The sequence below is a fragment of the Cavia porcellus genome, unplaced genomic scaffold, assembly GCF_034190915.1.
Source record: "Cavia porcellus strain 051 isolate PalLab524CR breed Dunkin Hartley unplaced genomic scaffold, mCavPor4.1 scaffold_19, whole genome shotgun sequence".
In the NCBI taxonomy this organism is placed as follows: Eukaryota; Metazoa; Chordata; class Mammalia; order Rodentia; family Caviidae; genus Cavia; species Cavia porcellus.
The window spans coordinates 44,896,050-44,909,224 of record NW_026947502.1 but is presented as its reverse complement, the minus strand read 5'-3'; the positions used below and the strand labels follow the sequence as shown (position 1 = coordinate 44,909,224).

General features: G+C 42.6%; 1 protein-coding gene across 26 annotated transcripts in view; it reads right to left on the bottom strand.

Moving 5' to 3' along the window:
* Positions 1 to 4,834: 4,834 nt before the first annotated feature.
* Positions 4,835 to 13,175, bottom strand: part of Ptk2 (protein tyrosine kinase 2) — a 333,580-nt gene continuing 325,239 nt past the window's right edge. For all 26 annotated transcript variants that reach the window (XM_063231008.1, XM_063230987.1, XM_063230989.1 and 23 more), the window contains 3 exons: positions 12,346 to 12,501; positions 9,501 to 9,581; positions 4,835 to 6,222 (listed from right to left, as the gene is read on the bottom strand). In XM_063231008.1, the coding sequence (XP_063087078.1) occupies positions 6,010 to 6,222; positions 9,501 to 9,581; positions 12,346 to 12,501 (450 nt within the window). In that variant the 3' untranslated portion in view covers positions 4,835 to 6,009. The remainder of the gene's footprint in view (positions 6,223 to 9,500; positions 9,582 to 12,345; positions 12,502 to 13,175) is intronic.

The following is a 13,175-nucleotide window of genomic DNA, read 5'->3' as shown; positions in this document are numbered from 1 at the left end:
AATACTTGGAAATGAAATAACTTGTGTTTCTAAATAATCCATATATCAAAGAGGAAGTCTCATGGAAAAGAAGACAATGTTTGAAAATACAATGTAAGATGAAATTTTGGACACAGCAAAAGCAGTGCTGAGCAGGAAATTCATAACATTACATACATTGAGTCTCAAATCCATGTAATTTTCCATTGCAAGAATGTAAGACGGGGGACTGGGAATTTAGCTCAGCGGCATAAGCACCTGCCTTGCAAGCAGGTGGTCGTGAGTTCGATCTCTGGTACCGATAAAAATGAAAAAGACAAAAAAAAAAAAAAAAAAAGTAAGACGGTGACTGAAGCTTAGTGACAGAGCACGTGCTTAGCATGTATGATGCTGAGTTCAAGCACTAGAGACACATACGAAAAAGAAGAGAGTAAACTCAAAAGATGCAGGGGGAAAAATAATTTTTAAAAGATCAGTCAAGATTTTCTGTTTTGATACAGTCTCGTTCTGCTCTTCAGGCTGACCTTGAACTCACTTTGTAGCCCTGGCTGGCCTCATACTCCTGAGTGCTGGGATTACTTCATACTTGGCAGATTTTTTTTTTTTTTTTGACACAGGGTCTCTCTACATAGTTTAGACTGGCATTGAACTCAGGTAGCTCAGGCTGGTCTGGAACTCACAGTAATCCTTTTGCCTCAGCCTCTCAAGTGCTGAGATTACAAGCATGCCTGGATAAATCAACAAAACTGAGAACAGAAGAATAGAAGAATTAATGAAACAGGGCTGGGGATACAGCTCAGCGGTGCCTGTCTGTCAAGTACAAGGTCCTGAGTTCGATCCCTGACTAAAAAAAAAAAAAAAAAAAAAAAAAAAAAAGAATTAATGAAACAAAATTTCTTTGAAGACATCAACAAAATAACAAACACCTAGCAAGACAAAGGAAAAGAGAACACACAACCATCAGGAATGAAGAACACAACTTCAGGAGTTAAATGGAACATTGCTATAAACCCAGCAGACAGTGTACAGGAAAACTGTCGTTTCTCGTGTTTGACAACATAAACAAATGGAAAAAATCTTTAAAGAAACATCTGATCATTCAATGTGAAATAATTTGAAGGTCATATATGTCAACTCCCCATGAGGAATATGATCATTATATACTATAAACATGTACTAATAAAACAGTGAATAGCAATGGTACTTACCTCTGAAAATAGCTACTAGTTTTACACAAGGAAATGAACACACAATAGTCTTTAGAAAACAAATTTGAGTATCTCTTATGTTGATGGTAAACTCATAATTTAACACATTCCTGCTGGTTTGACCCACCTGTGGGACATACATGCCCTATCCACTGGGGGGCTTTCATTCGTAAAAAGACCAATAAAAGTGATTAGATGCATTTGTACCACCAGTGTTTCAAGGCACCTGGCAGCGAGACATACAAATCATAGCTCTACTGTCAGTGTGTTAAAACTGCCCTTTCCCCCAGTCTCAGGCCCAGATGGTGTCACTGGAGAACAACACTAATTTTGCACAACAGTTTCTAGGCAATAGTAGAGGTAGGAACTCTTTCCAATCTTTTTCATGATGCTCAGATTAATTTGATACTCAAAGAAGAAAACACACTACTAAAAATGGTAACTACAGAGCAGTATCACTGATAAAGACAGATGCACAAATCCTTTAACAGCAGAAGCAAGTCTAAGACCAGCCCAGGTAACTCACCGAGACTGCCTCAGAATTAAAAGGGGGATGGGGTTGCAGAGGTCAGGGCAGAGGCCTTGAGTTCTATCCCTAACCCAAAAACAGACAAAAGTCAATCTGTAGCTAACATACATAGAAAAAGAGATGCTTTCCTGTGAGGATCAGAAACAAAACAAGCCAGGCATGGTGGCACATGCCTATAATCCCAGCACTCAGGAGGCTGAAGCAGAAGATCATTGTGAGTTTGAGGCCAGCCTGGGCTCCATAGCATGTTGAAGACCAGCCTGAACTGGTGAGACTCTGTCTCAATAAACAAATAAACAAAAACCAAAGATGCTCAATATCACTGTACACTGAGAAAACATAAATTACAACACAACTGCACACATGTCCAGTGAGAAGTCTAAAGCCTAACATATCAATCAGTGTGGAGCAAGCATAGTAGGACTACATTAATGTGGTCAAACCTGACTGGGAAGCCGTTTGACAGTTTGTTCCCCTCAGAATGGGGGTCATTCAAACTAGGGTTATTTTCCCACAGAGCTACTTCCTATCCCTTTTCAAAGTTTGAGGCAGGGTCTCATTAAGTTGCCCAGCCTGGTCTTAAATTTGTGACCCTCCTTTAATAAACACAGCCTGTTCCAGAAATTGTACTTGTTCATGAGAAATGGAAACACATATATTTGTACATACACATCCATGGAGTTTTACTCATGAACTGAAAACTACACCTGTCCCACTCAACAACTGAAGAGTGAAAATGGTCGTGACATTCATACCACAGAATGATGAGCAGTTCTGGTATGCGCAAAAATGGGGTATTCAAAACCACACTTTGAAAAGACACAAGGAATGACCCACAATTTAGATCTAACAACCTATGGTGACAGACATGACAGAGGGTGCTCGGTGGGAAGGGCTCTGAGAGGCTGTCCTCCTCCCTAAAGGATGCATCTATTTGAAGTCACCCTGCTATTTATTCTGGTTCTTACTGCATGGAAGTTTATCCCAATAGCAGTCAAAGAAAGTCAGGGCGGTAACTGCCTTTAGCAGCAGCCGTGATGGCGGGGTGTTGGGAGAGCCACTACTTTGGGGGTGGTTGTGAGTCTGGCTGCCAGATACGAAGGGCATTCTTCTGTGAAGAGCTCTGTAAGTTCTATGCTTATATGCTTTTTTTCCTGCATAAATTACTCCTATATGAAAACAATTAAAAAGCACTCAGAAGGAAGACTTTTAGCTAGGTGTGGTGGTGGTACACAACTGAAATCTCAGCACTGGGTAGGCTGAGGCAGGACCACTCCACGTTGCAGTCCAGGCTGAACTACAGAGTGAGACCCTATCTCAAAAAATCAGAGGAAGAATCTGGTTGGGACTGTGCTCAGTGATGCTCTCATTTGCCTGCTTAATGGGACAAATTTTTCCATGCCACACATGTGCCAACCCAAGTGAGCATTACCTGGACAGCAGGTAGCTGTACTGTAACATGGGATAATTTTGTTTTCTTTTTTTTGGTCTTTTTGAAACAGGGTCTCACTATGCAGTTTAGGCTGGTCTCAAGCACACTTTGTAGGCCAGGCTGGTCTTGAACTTGCAGTGATCCTCCCTGCTTCAGCCTCCTGAGTGTTAGGATTACAGGCGCGTGCCACCACACCTGGCTAAAATGAGGTAATTTGAAGAGTTTGTTTCATATGAACTTTTCTCTGGGTCTTTATATATTCAGTACCTTTGTAACAGAAGTGACCTCTCAGCTCTGACACATTTCCTGGCCCCCAGTGCACCACCACAGGCAGTGAGGGGCCTCTGCACAGAGCTGCCAGCAGTGTCCTTCTGGAAACCATGCTTCACCTTGGCCTGCCTATTCCCATGCGAGTGCGGTCTCTCTACCTGTCATGACCCAGATGCTTTTTGCTTGGTGTAAAGCAAAGTGAGGACTCACCTCCAAGTCTGTGCTCTGAAGAAAAAGCAGTGGTTCCTGAATAGCAGGTCATAGATAAAGGGTGCTGACAATGGTGAGCCCCCGCCCTGCAGCAGACAGAACTTGGGGTAGGTCTGTTCATTGCAGTGCCTGGGTATCCCACCCTGCGAGGGGTGCTCCTGGTGGCTGAGATGCTACTACACATCCCACGCTGCACCAGATGGCCCACCATAGCTCTCACTTTCTTGCTGGGTTCTTGCAGTCCCCACCTTCGTGGTCACCATTGTGTGTGTGTGTTAAGGACGGAACTGGGCCTCCTAAAAGCTAGGCAAGCCCTCAACCACTGAGCTACAGTCCAGCCCATAAACATCATTTTAAAGATAAACAGATCTGGGCTGGGGATTTAGCTCAGCAGCATAAGCACCTGCCTTGCAAGCAGGCGGTCGTGAGTTCGATCCCTAGTACCGATAAAAAGTTTAAAAAAAAAAAAAAAAGAGCAAGCATAGATAAACGATCTAAGAGACCCAATAATGCCAGAGTATAAGCAGAAACTTGGAAGTATGACAACCCTTGATGTTCTCTTCAGATGAATTAAGCATCATACATCCACACAAGAACTGATTTTGCCACATGTATTTCCACTGGATGTGGTGGTGCACACCTGCAACTGCAGCACTCAGGAGGCTGAGGCAGGAGGATAGCCATGAGTTTGAAGCCAGCCTGCACTACCCGGTGAGACCCTGTCACAAAAACCGAATCAAACCAAACTAAACCAAACCCAAAACCAAAAAAGTATCCCTGAGAATATTCCCATTAATCCTCTCCTGGGGTCTCGGTCCGAGGGCCTTCTCCCTGCCAGCCTCAGGGCTGCAGATCCAAGTTCTAGTCACTCCTGGCTCTGTTGATCACAGATTCTAACCATTGACCTGTGTGCAAACATTCCTGGACTGTGGATGGATTGTTAATACCAAGACCATAAAGGCAACTGGCCAAAGGCCAGGCACCTTGAGCTCTGAATGTGTGAGTAAAGACAGAATGGAAAAGGTGACATGCGCTGGGCTGACATTGGCGGGAAAGTCCCTCTATGTGCATAGAAGACAAAGGAAGAGAAGAAGCCAATGACTACTGGGAGGCATCTTACCGCACGTCATTTTATCTGGCAAGTCCTCTGAAACTTTTAAGTGATTTGAAGGTCTAGAACCAAAGAAAAGATATTGCAACAAGAACTTTACTGATAACACCTTTTTAATAGGTCAAAGTAACTGTACAGTTCATTATATTCTTCCTGAGAATAATTTATATCCCCCAATAAACTAAAGGGAGGGTGTATTTTTCAAAATTATCTAACAGAATGGATGGACATCTAAAGAGAACCAAATCCCTCTGTTCCTCTTAATTCTCTCCTGGGAAGACAGACAATGAAGGGTTAGTTAGCTCCAGTGGCTGTAAAATAGTCAACATGGCTTTAATCTTTCTTTATAAATTATATAAAAATGGAAAACAGGGATGTTCTGGATGGTTCTTCTCAATGCAGTTTGGAGGTGATCTGGTACAAAGCATTTTTGCTTTCAAGAGAAATTACATTGCTACAAAAAACTGGCACATTATTCTGGTGAAAAAGAGTTTTAGTTGTGTCCTACGGCTAGTTCCCAACCCAATGCTTCAATGTCCACAAGAAAGTAAAAGGCAGGAGAGACAGAAAAGGTGGTAGTTTTTCTCTGAAACAACTTGAGTCTTCAAAATATAGCTTTTATATTCTTTCTTTGTAAATGGGATTAGCATATTGCAATGGAAGGATGTTTTAACAAACAAAAGCCCCAGTCTAGATAACTCTATGGCAGGACAAGAATTCTCTGCCTCTTGAGTTTTCCTGGGATTCTTCACATATGCTCTCTTCTTCCAATATGCAGTGAAAGTAGGTCAGGAATTAGCACAGCCCCCAGGCCATTTCCATTAAAACACAACCCAATGCTAACACCAACTGTTCATGATAAGCTTCTTTTAAAAAAAGTTTTTGTTTTTTCCATTTTGAGACAGGGTCTTTGAGCAGGCTGGACTTCAACTTTCAATTCTTCTACCTCAGTCTTCTGAGTAGCTGGGATTACAGATGTGCACCACCATTCCTGGTCTTTTAAAAGCTTCTTAACTTAATGGACAGTTTCCATTCTTAGAAAAATGCCATATTTTGAATCCTGGTCTTTTCTGAACATCATGATTTTAAGAGAACAAAAGTGAACCCAAATCAAAATATGGTTAAACTAGTATGACAGAGATTTTCAACAAGCTGTCATTCAGTTGGAGGTGTAAGTGCTGGCGACCGAAGACATGGGTTAATTCCTCACTGCTGGTGGAAGGCTAGAGAACATTTTCCAAGGGGTAAAAAGACACACTCCTCGGGCGGCTCAGTGTGGTCTTGTCTGCCCAAGCATTTTCAGTCTTGCTTGGTCAATGACATCAAGCAGGTTTTTGGCATCTACAGCTAGGGCATGAGCAGCAGTCAGCATCTGCTTCTTGTACTCCTGCTGCAGGCTGGTCATGACATATTGCTGGGCCAGCTTCATCTTGTTGATGAGCTCTCCCAAGTCAGAGTTCAGCAGCTTTTGTGCCATCTCGATCTGGAAGGACAAGAGACAGGTCAGGAGAGCTGCTTCCCAGAACTTTCCAGGGGATTTTACAAGCTTTTCTTTTAGTGCCTACATGAGAAGAAACTTCCTTTCTTCTCCTCAAATAAATCTTCTGTAGAAGCAAGAGTGTAAGCTCAATCTTTCCTCTAGAAATGCAGGCAGTAGTGTGCCTCTATGTTTGTGTGTGATCATGTGCATGCCCTGTAGTCTTGCTCTTTCCATTCCCTGCCCTCATTTTTAACATCATGACTTTCTACTGTGTCTGCTGTTTGTACTTTAAATGTGATGCTCAGCAGAGTTTCTCTTCATTTTGTGTAGAAGCATAGAACTTTAGACATCACCTTTGCCAAAAGCTCTCACATTAATGTGGACATACAAGATTCAAAGTGACCTGCTGGAGGATACACAGCTAGCCCACATCCAACCCAGTATAAAGACCACATCTAGACTTGTGGTCTTATGCTTTCCTGCCTTGTCAATTCTGTTTCAAGATCTTCCATAGCTACACTACAGGTGGTTTGCAGATGGCAGGAGACACCATTGTCTTGTCTTGATTTGAGCTGCCCTGTCAGAAGGTTTGCTCATAAACCTTTCCACCGGTTTAATCAATGGTGACTCAGCCACTTGCCTTTATGATTCCTGAGTATTTTGAATTAGACATGCAGAGTCCAGGGTGGCAGAAGCACACACTGTAGCACACTGGGATACATCATTGAAAAAAATGCACTTGGTGAAGAGGACAACAAGCCTGTCTCAGAAAGTCTCCATGGAGTTTGAATTTGGCTTGCACAAGTTACTGGCTTTGCTTTTAAAGGTCTTACAAGCCATGTCAAGTTCTCCTTTATTCTAATGATTTTAAGAGAGGGAGGGCATAATATATTTTTAGTAAAGGGATGATACAGTCCATAGTTGTTCTAGAAAGAAGTCCCTGGTAGCAGGGTGGATGCTGAATGGAAGGGTGGGGAGACAAGAAGCTGTTGTGGCAATCATAGAAGAGACTACCATGCAGTGAGGATGAGAGAACCCACCTGAGACTGTCTATTGAATGCTGTCTGTATTGGGGTGTGTGTGGGGGGGGGGGCGGGTATGGGGAGGGAGGTAGTTGGGTACATGGTGATGCCACTGAGTAGGGAAGCAAACTGTACGAGCAGACTGCTCCTGCCAACACCAACAGAAAGCTGGTATCAGAGCTCAGGGAGCAACAGTACTACACATGATTTAGGAGGCATCAAATATTTGGATCTACAAAGTGGGGAACCTGCCAAGGTGAAAGGCATTAAGAAAATAAACAGGAGCTGGTGACATATGACATAATCCCAGCTACCTGGTAGAAGGAGGCAGGTTTTTTTTTTTTTTTGTCTTTTTCTTTTTTATCGGTATTGGGGATCGAACTCATGACTGCCTGCTTTTAAGGCAGGTGTTTATGCCGCTGAGCTAAATTCCCAGCCCAGAAGGAGGCAGGTTTACAAATTTAAAACTAGCGAGTCTCAAAAGCAAACTACAATTTAAAAAGGGCTTGGGAGGTAGCTAGATCAGTAGGAGGCTCTGGGTTCAATTTCTGGTATTGCAAAAATACAAAACCAACACAAGTGGGTGTTACCACCTTAGGGATGATTTACTCAAAGGTAACAAGTAGAAGAGAAAGAGCCACAGGAGAAGGCTGAGCAGGAATGGTACTCATGGAGGAGACAGCAGGGTCTCTGCTACCAGAAGGTCCCCAGAAACAGTATATGAAATTTAAATCATCTTGAGGGTGAGTGCACATACATAATACAGCTTGTTTCTTTTTTTTCCTTTTTATCCCTTTGCCCTCCTTCCCTCCTCTAATTCCACTTTCCACATTTTCATTCTTGTTGATATTATTAATCTTAGGACATCATTTTTGTATCTGTATCTATATCTGCATCTTTATCTTTCTTTCTGCTCTTTGGCAAACTGCTGGCTTGTTATGGAAAATCAACCAGAGCAGGAAAATTAGCTAATCCCCAGGTGGCTACAGATTTAAAGTTATACTGTGACATCCAATCAAGTACAAAGGGTATCAGTGGTTCTCTCATTTAGAGAGGAGTTGCTACTGGCAGTTACACCCCACTGTCCTTTAGGAAGCAATGCTCATTCCCAAAATGAGTACCACTCAATCACCATGTTCCTCCAGTACAAAACCTTGAGAAGGACTCAATACTGTTTCAATAGAATTGCTGGTTAGAGATACAACACCTCTATTTAATTAGGATGAAATGTCTTTCATTTTTTCTGATATGGGAAAGGAAATGCCCATTTTTAGAGTATTCTTCAACCCAATTTCAAAATAATTTACAAAATTCTGAGCAGCCATGGTGGTGCATGCTTAAAATCCCTGCACTTTGAGAGGCTGAGGCAGCAGGATCACTAAGTTGGAACCCAACCTAGACAATTTATTAATTTGAGACCCTGTCTCAAAATAAAAAACAAGAAAGGGTATGGATGTTGTAGCTTAGTGCAAAAGTGTTGGGTTCAACCCCAAGCATTAAATAAAACAACAGTAACAAAAACAATTACAACAAAAATAACCTTCCTCATCCCATACTTAGGCCTGTATTCAACAGAAGTGTCAATGTTGTGGAGGACCTGTTTCAGAGATGGTGTCTATAATGAATGTCACAGTTGGCCCTGGGCTGACTCCTGCACTTCAGGGAAAGCCCTATGGCACAGGCAGTGCAGCTAGAGCACAACCTGCAGGATGAAGGTGCACTGTAGCTACAGAAAGGCCATGATGAAATGATTGCATGATGGGTCCAGCCTGGTAACAAGTTGCCTTGGTTTTTTTTTTTTGTCTTTTTCCCTTTTACTGGTACCAGGGATCGAACTCATGACTGCCTGCTTGCAAGGCAGGTGCTTATGCCGCTGAGCTAAATCCCTAGCCCCAACAAGCAGCCTTGTTACCAGGGCACACCCACTGCTCCTGGTTCAGAGGGCACAGGCTCACCATCTATTCCCAGAGGTTCAGAAACAGCACATTACATGTGTGCAGATATGCAGACGGATGACAGAGAGGGGGTCAAATGTTAGAGGGTAACTATAATGCATAAAGGATATTTGGTGAATCTATTAGTCTTGCAATATTTCTATAAGCTTGAAGTCATTTCAAAATAAAAAGTGAAAATCAGCTTAAACCCCAGTGGGGTGAAGGACAATATATGCCACTCTAGAGAACCAGAGAGGAACCATGGACAGCATCACTGCCATCTTTGACTGTCCCTGTGTGTGACTTCACCCCATACTGTACCTACCTCTCGATGTGTGCTGGCTGGGAGGACAGGAATGGTCTCATCCACAGTGGCCAATAAGGTCCGCAGGGCCAAGCCAACTTCCTAACAAACAAGAATTACAGGCAGACTTAGAACACATACTAAGCAGTTTCATGCCAATGTCAATTGCTTCTTTCAGATATCAGTGTGTCTAGATATCCATATATCTGAATATATATCTGTATTTTGGGAGTGGGAAAGATTGGGCATTTTCAACGAGCTACAGTCCCAGCCCCATTTTTTGCATTTTTGTTTTTTGAGACAGGGCCTTTCTATGTAGTTCAGGCTGGTCTTGAACTCACTATGTAGCCCAGGCTGTCCTTGAACTTGTGGCAGTTCTCTTGCTTCAGCCTCCCAAGTGCTGGGATTACACAAGTCACCACCATGAATGGCTTTTACTTTCTTTCATAAAGAAAATTCTTGTACTTTTTTCTCAGTGCCGACCCCATCTTGTACATTTTCCCCAGCAAAGATTTAGATCTCTGACTCTCCTTGGTTCTACAACCTATGAAACAGGCTCAAGAATAGAAGTCCTCATAAGATGTCTTACAGACAGGGTTACAAAGCAGGCCTGTGGTAGATTAAAAACTGATGGCCAACTTAACAGGTGAACTGAATTAGTGTGGTGCTGAGTATAGGCAGCCCACGAGAGGACTGTGAGGAAAAGTGTTGTTGGTTCTCCATAGTGTTTATTGTTGTTTGGAGCTGTTGGTTTCCCTGGAGGAGTTTGTCATGCTAGCTTCCTTGATAGGAACTTGGCTGCTATCATCAGAGGAAACTGGGACCCTGTTGCTGAATGGCTGTGGTTCACTTTAGGGGAGCTCTGATCCTTACTTTGAGTACTGCTTCCTGGCTCCAGAGGGGAAGATGTGTGCTGCTCAAGCTCCAGGAGAAGCCTGTCACACTGGCTTCCTGATATGAATTAGGCTGTTCTCATCATCGCTGAGGGTGCCTGTGGTACTTTTCAGTGGAGCCTTGGTTCTTACTTTGAGAGTCACTTCTTGGCTCCAGTGCAGAACCCTCAACCTACTGGCACAGATCCTTCACCCTGCTGGCACAGACATTCTAGCTTCAACTGCTGACCTTTGGGTCTCACCTCAGATTCATGAAACACGCTTGCATGAATCATTGTTGTGGGCACTCTGCCTCCAGCTGGACTTGTGGGGGCACTGTCATGGGATCCAGGCCCTCAGCTGGATTCTCTAGGTCTTTAGTGTGTGCACAGACTTTCTGCACTTTCTTTGTATTTGACTCCTTGGGTGACCATTATAAATAATACTATAAATTATGTGTTCTGTATTGTTGTGTTCTCTTTACAAACCCCTGACTGCAAGCCTCTTCTATTTTTTCTTTCTTCATCTAGAGCTTCCAGACAGATCACAGTACCTTCCTGGGTCCAACACGTCAACCCTGTTACACAGATTAGGACAAACGACAGCATCTTTCCTCACAAAGGCACACAGATCTCTTCTTGAGGCTGGTTACAAAGGTGTTCCTGTTGTCAAGAGGCAAGGTGGGTTTTGGTCTGGAATCTGTTTCAAGTTTTATATTCACCCAAAACCATGTTGCATTTTAGAGAAAGGGTCCAACTATGACTGGCTATCATAATTTTAAATTTCTAGTTTTTATTTCTGTCCTTCTAATGAGGATCAAACACATAATGATTAAGATACCAAATTATTCATGTAGTATGAATAAAACTAGTAAGAAGTTAGGTAGTGGTACACAACTGTGATTCCATCAATTCAGGAGACTGAGGTGTTAGAATTCCAAGTTTGAGGGCAGTCAGAGCTATTCAGCAAAACTCTAGCTCAAAATAAAGTTTAAAAAGGGCTGGAGATGTAGCTTGATGGCAGAAAACTTGCCTAGCATGAGTGAGGAGGCCCTGACTTCAATCTATAGTACTAGGTGGAAAAAGGTATACTTCTTCTCTTTCAGAAGAACTTACTTAAGAGCACAAGTTCACAGCACTTTGAACTGCTGGACATTGCATGCACCTGAATGCCCATGTCGGGGTTAGGGATGGGCACTGCCAACCCCTCCTTGAACCCTTGTTCAGACAGCATCTGTTACTGTCTGTCAGGACCTCACTCCACTGAACATAACTTGGAAAATGCTACACTACTGGCATGATATTTTTATGTCTCATTTCTTTTTCAATTTAATGAGTAGCTACTTACCCTTCAGCTCATGGGAAACAAAACAGATTCCCCCCATATACTTTTCTGCTTCACCTACAGAGCGACAGTGCCTAACTAGTTAATTACTCATCCCACACAGGATTATTCTGAATGTTCTTCGACTGTATGTCAATGGTTCATAGTATCCATATTCTCAATATCTTACTTTTTCACTCAAGATTTTATCTGTGAGCAACAATTATTAACAGTTGGGTACAGAAGAGCAAACCTGTAATCTCAGCTGCTCAGGAGGCTTAAGTAGTAGAATACCAAGTCCAAGGCCAGCCTGTGTAACTTAGTGAGATCCTGTCTCAAAATAAAAAATAACAGGCTGGAATGTAACTCAGTGGTGGTGTGCTTGCTGAGCATGCACCAAACCTCGGGCTCCATACCAGTACTACCCCCAACTCCTCCCAAAAAAACTTTTGTTTTAGGACATTCCCACACTATTATCTCCTGATGGAGAAACTAAAAAGGGAACAGTAATTTATAATGATCATGGCTTTTGGTGACATCATCACCACATGATACTTTCATATCTCCTGAAGCATCAAGTCTGACTTGGGGCAACTATAGACAGCAGCAATCTTCAGCTTCTGTGGGAGATAAGCAGCCCTCTGATGGTATACTGTGTAACTGTACTTTACCTTCACCATAGGAACATACTCCTCTGGTGGGGCTGGCTGGATTTTACTGGACATCTCGATGACAGCTTTCACCAGGCCCGTCACGTTCTCATATACCTTGTCATTGGACCGGTCCAAGTTGGCAGTAGGAGGGGGGCTGATTTCCTGGGGCTGAAGCTGACAACACAGAAGCTGGTAATTTTTCAACTCTCCAGTAGATGGTATGGTATCACCACAATTAAGTTAGTGAGTCTTTAAAAGAGATCAAAGTAGATCACAAGAAAGGTAACTGGTTTTTTTGTTTGTATGGAACATAGTTCAGTTTGAAGATGACAGTAATTAATCCAAGTGACATAAAGCAATGTTTTTTCTAACTTTGAGCTCAGTTAAAGGAAATGAGATGGAATCATACACAGCACACTAAAATGCCCAGATTATTTCAGAAGTGATTGATTCATGGTCCCCAGAACCCAGAATTATGCACTACAAGAGCAAAAAGCCATATATTTTATTCTGAAGATTCAATGGATTTTAGAGAAAGTCACTTACTTGCTAAATGAGCAAACATTCTACTTTAATACTCAGCATTTCCACTAACTCAAGTACTGGAATAAACATCTCATGACTCAGTTCAACTGCCTTCAAACCCTGATGGAAATACATTCTTCATGATGATAAAAAAGCTAACACACAAGCTTGCTTTACGTAGACACCATCTGCTTTTGCAGAACATTACTTTAGTCTAAGCAGTGGGCTGGGATAGGGGTTCTTGTAAGCTCATTGTTGACTGTTGGGTGAGTCTGGGCCTGAGAACATGAGCTTTCTTCCTGGGCAACAGTGATAAGGGCAGG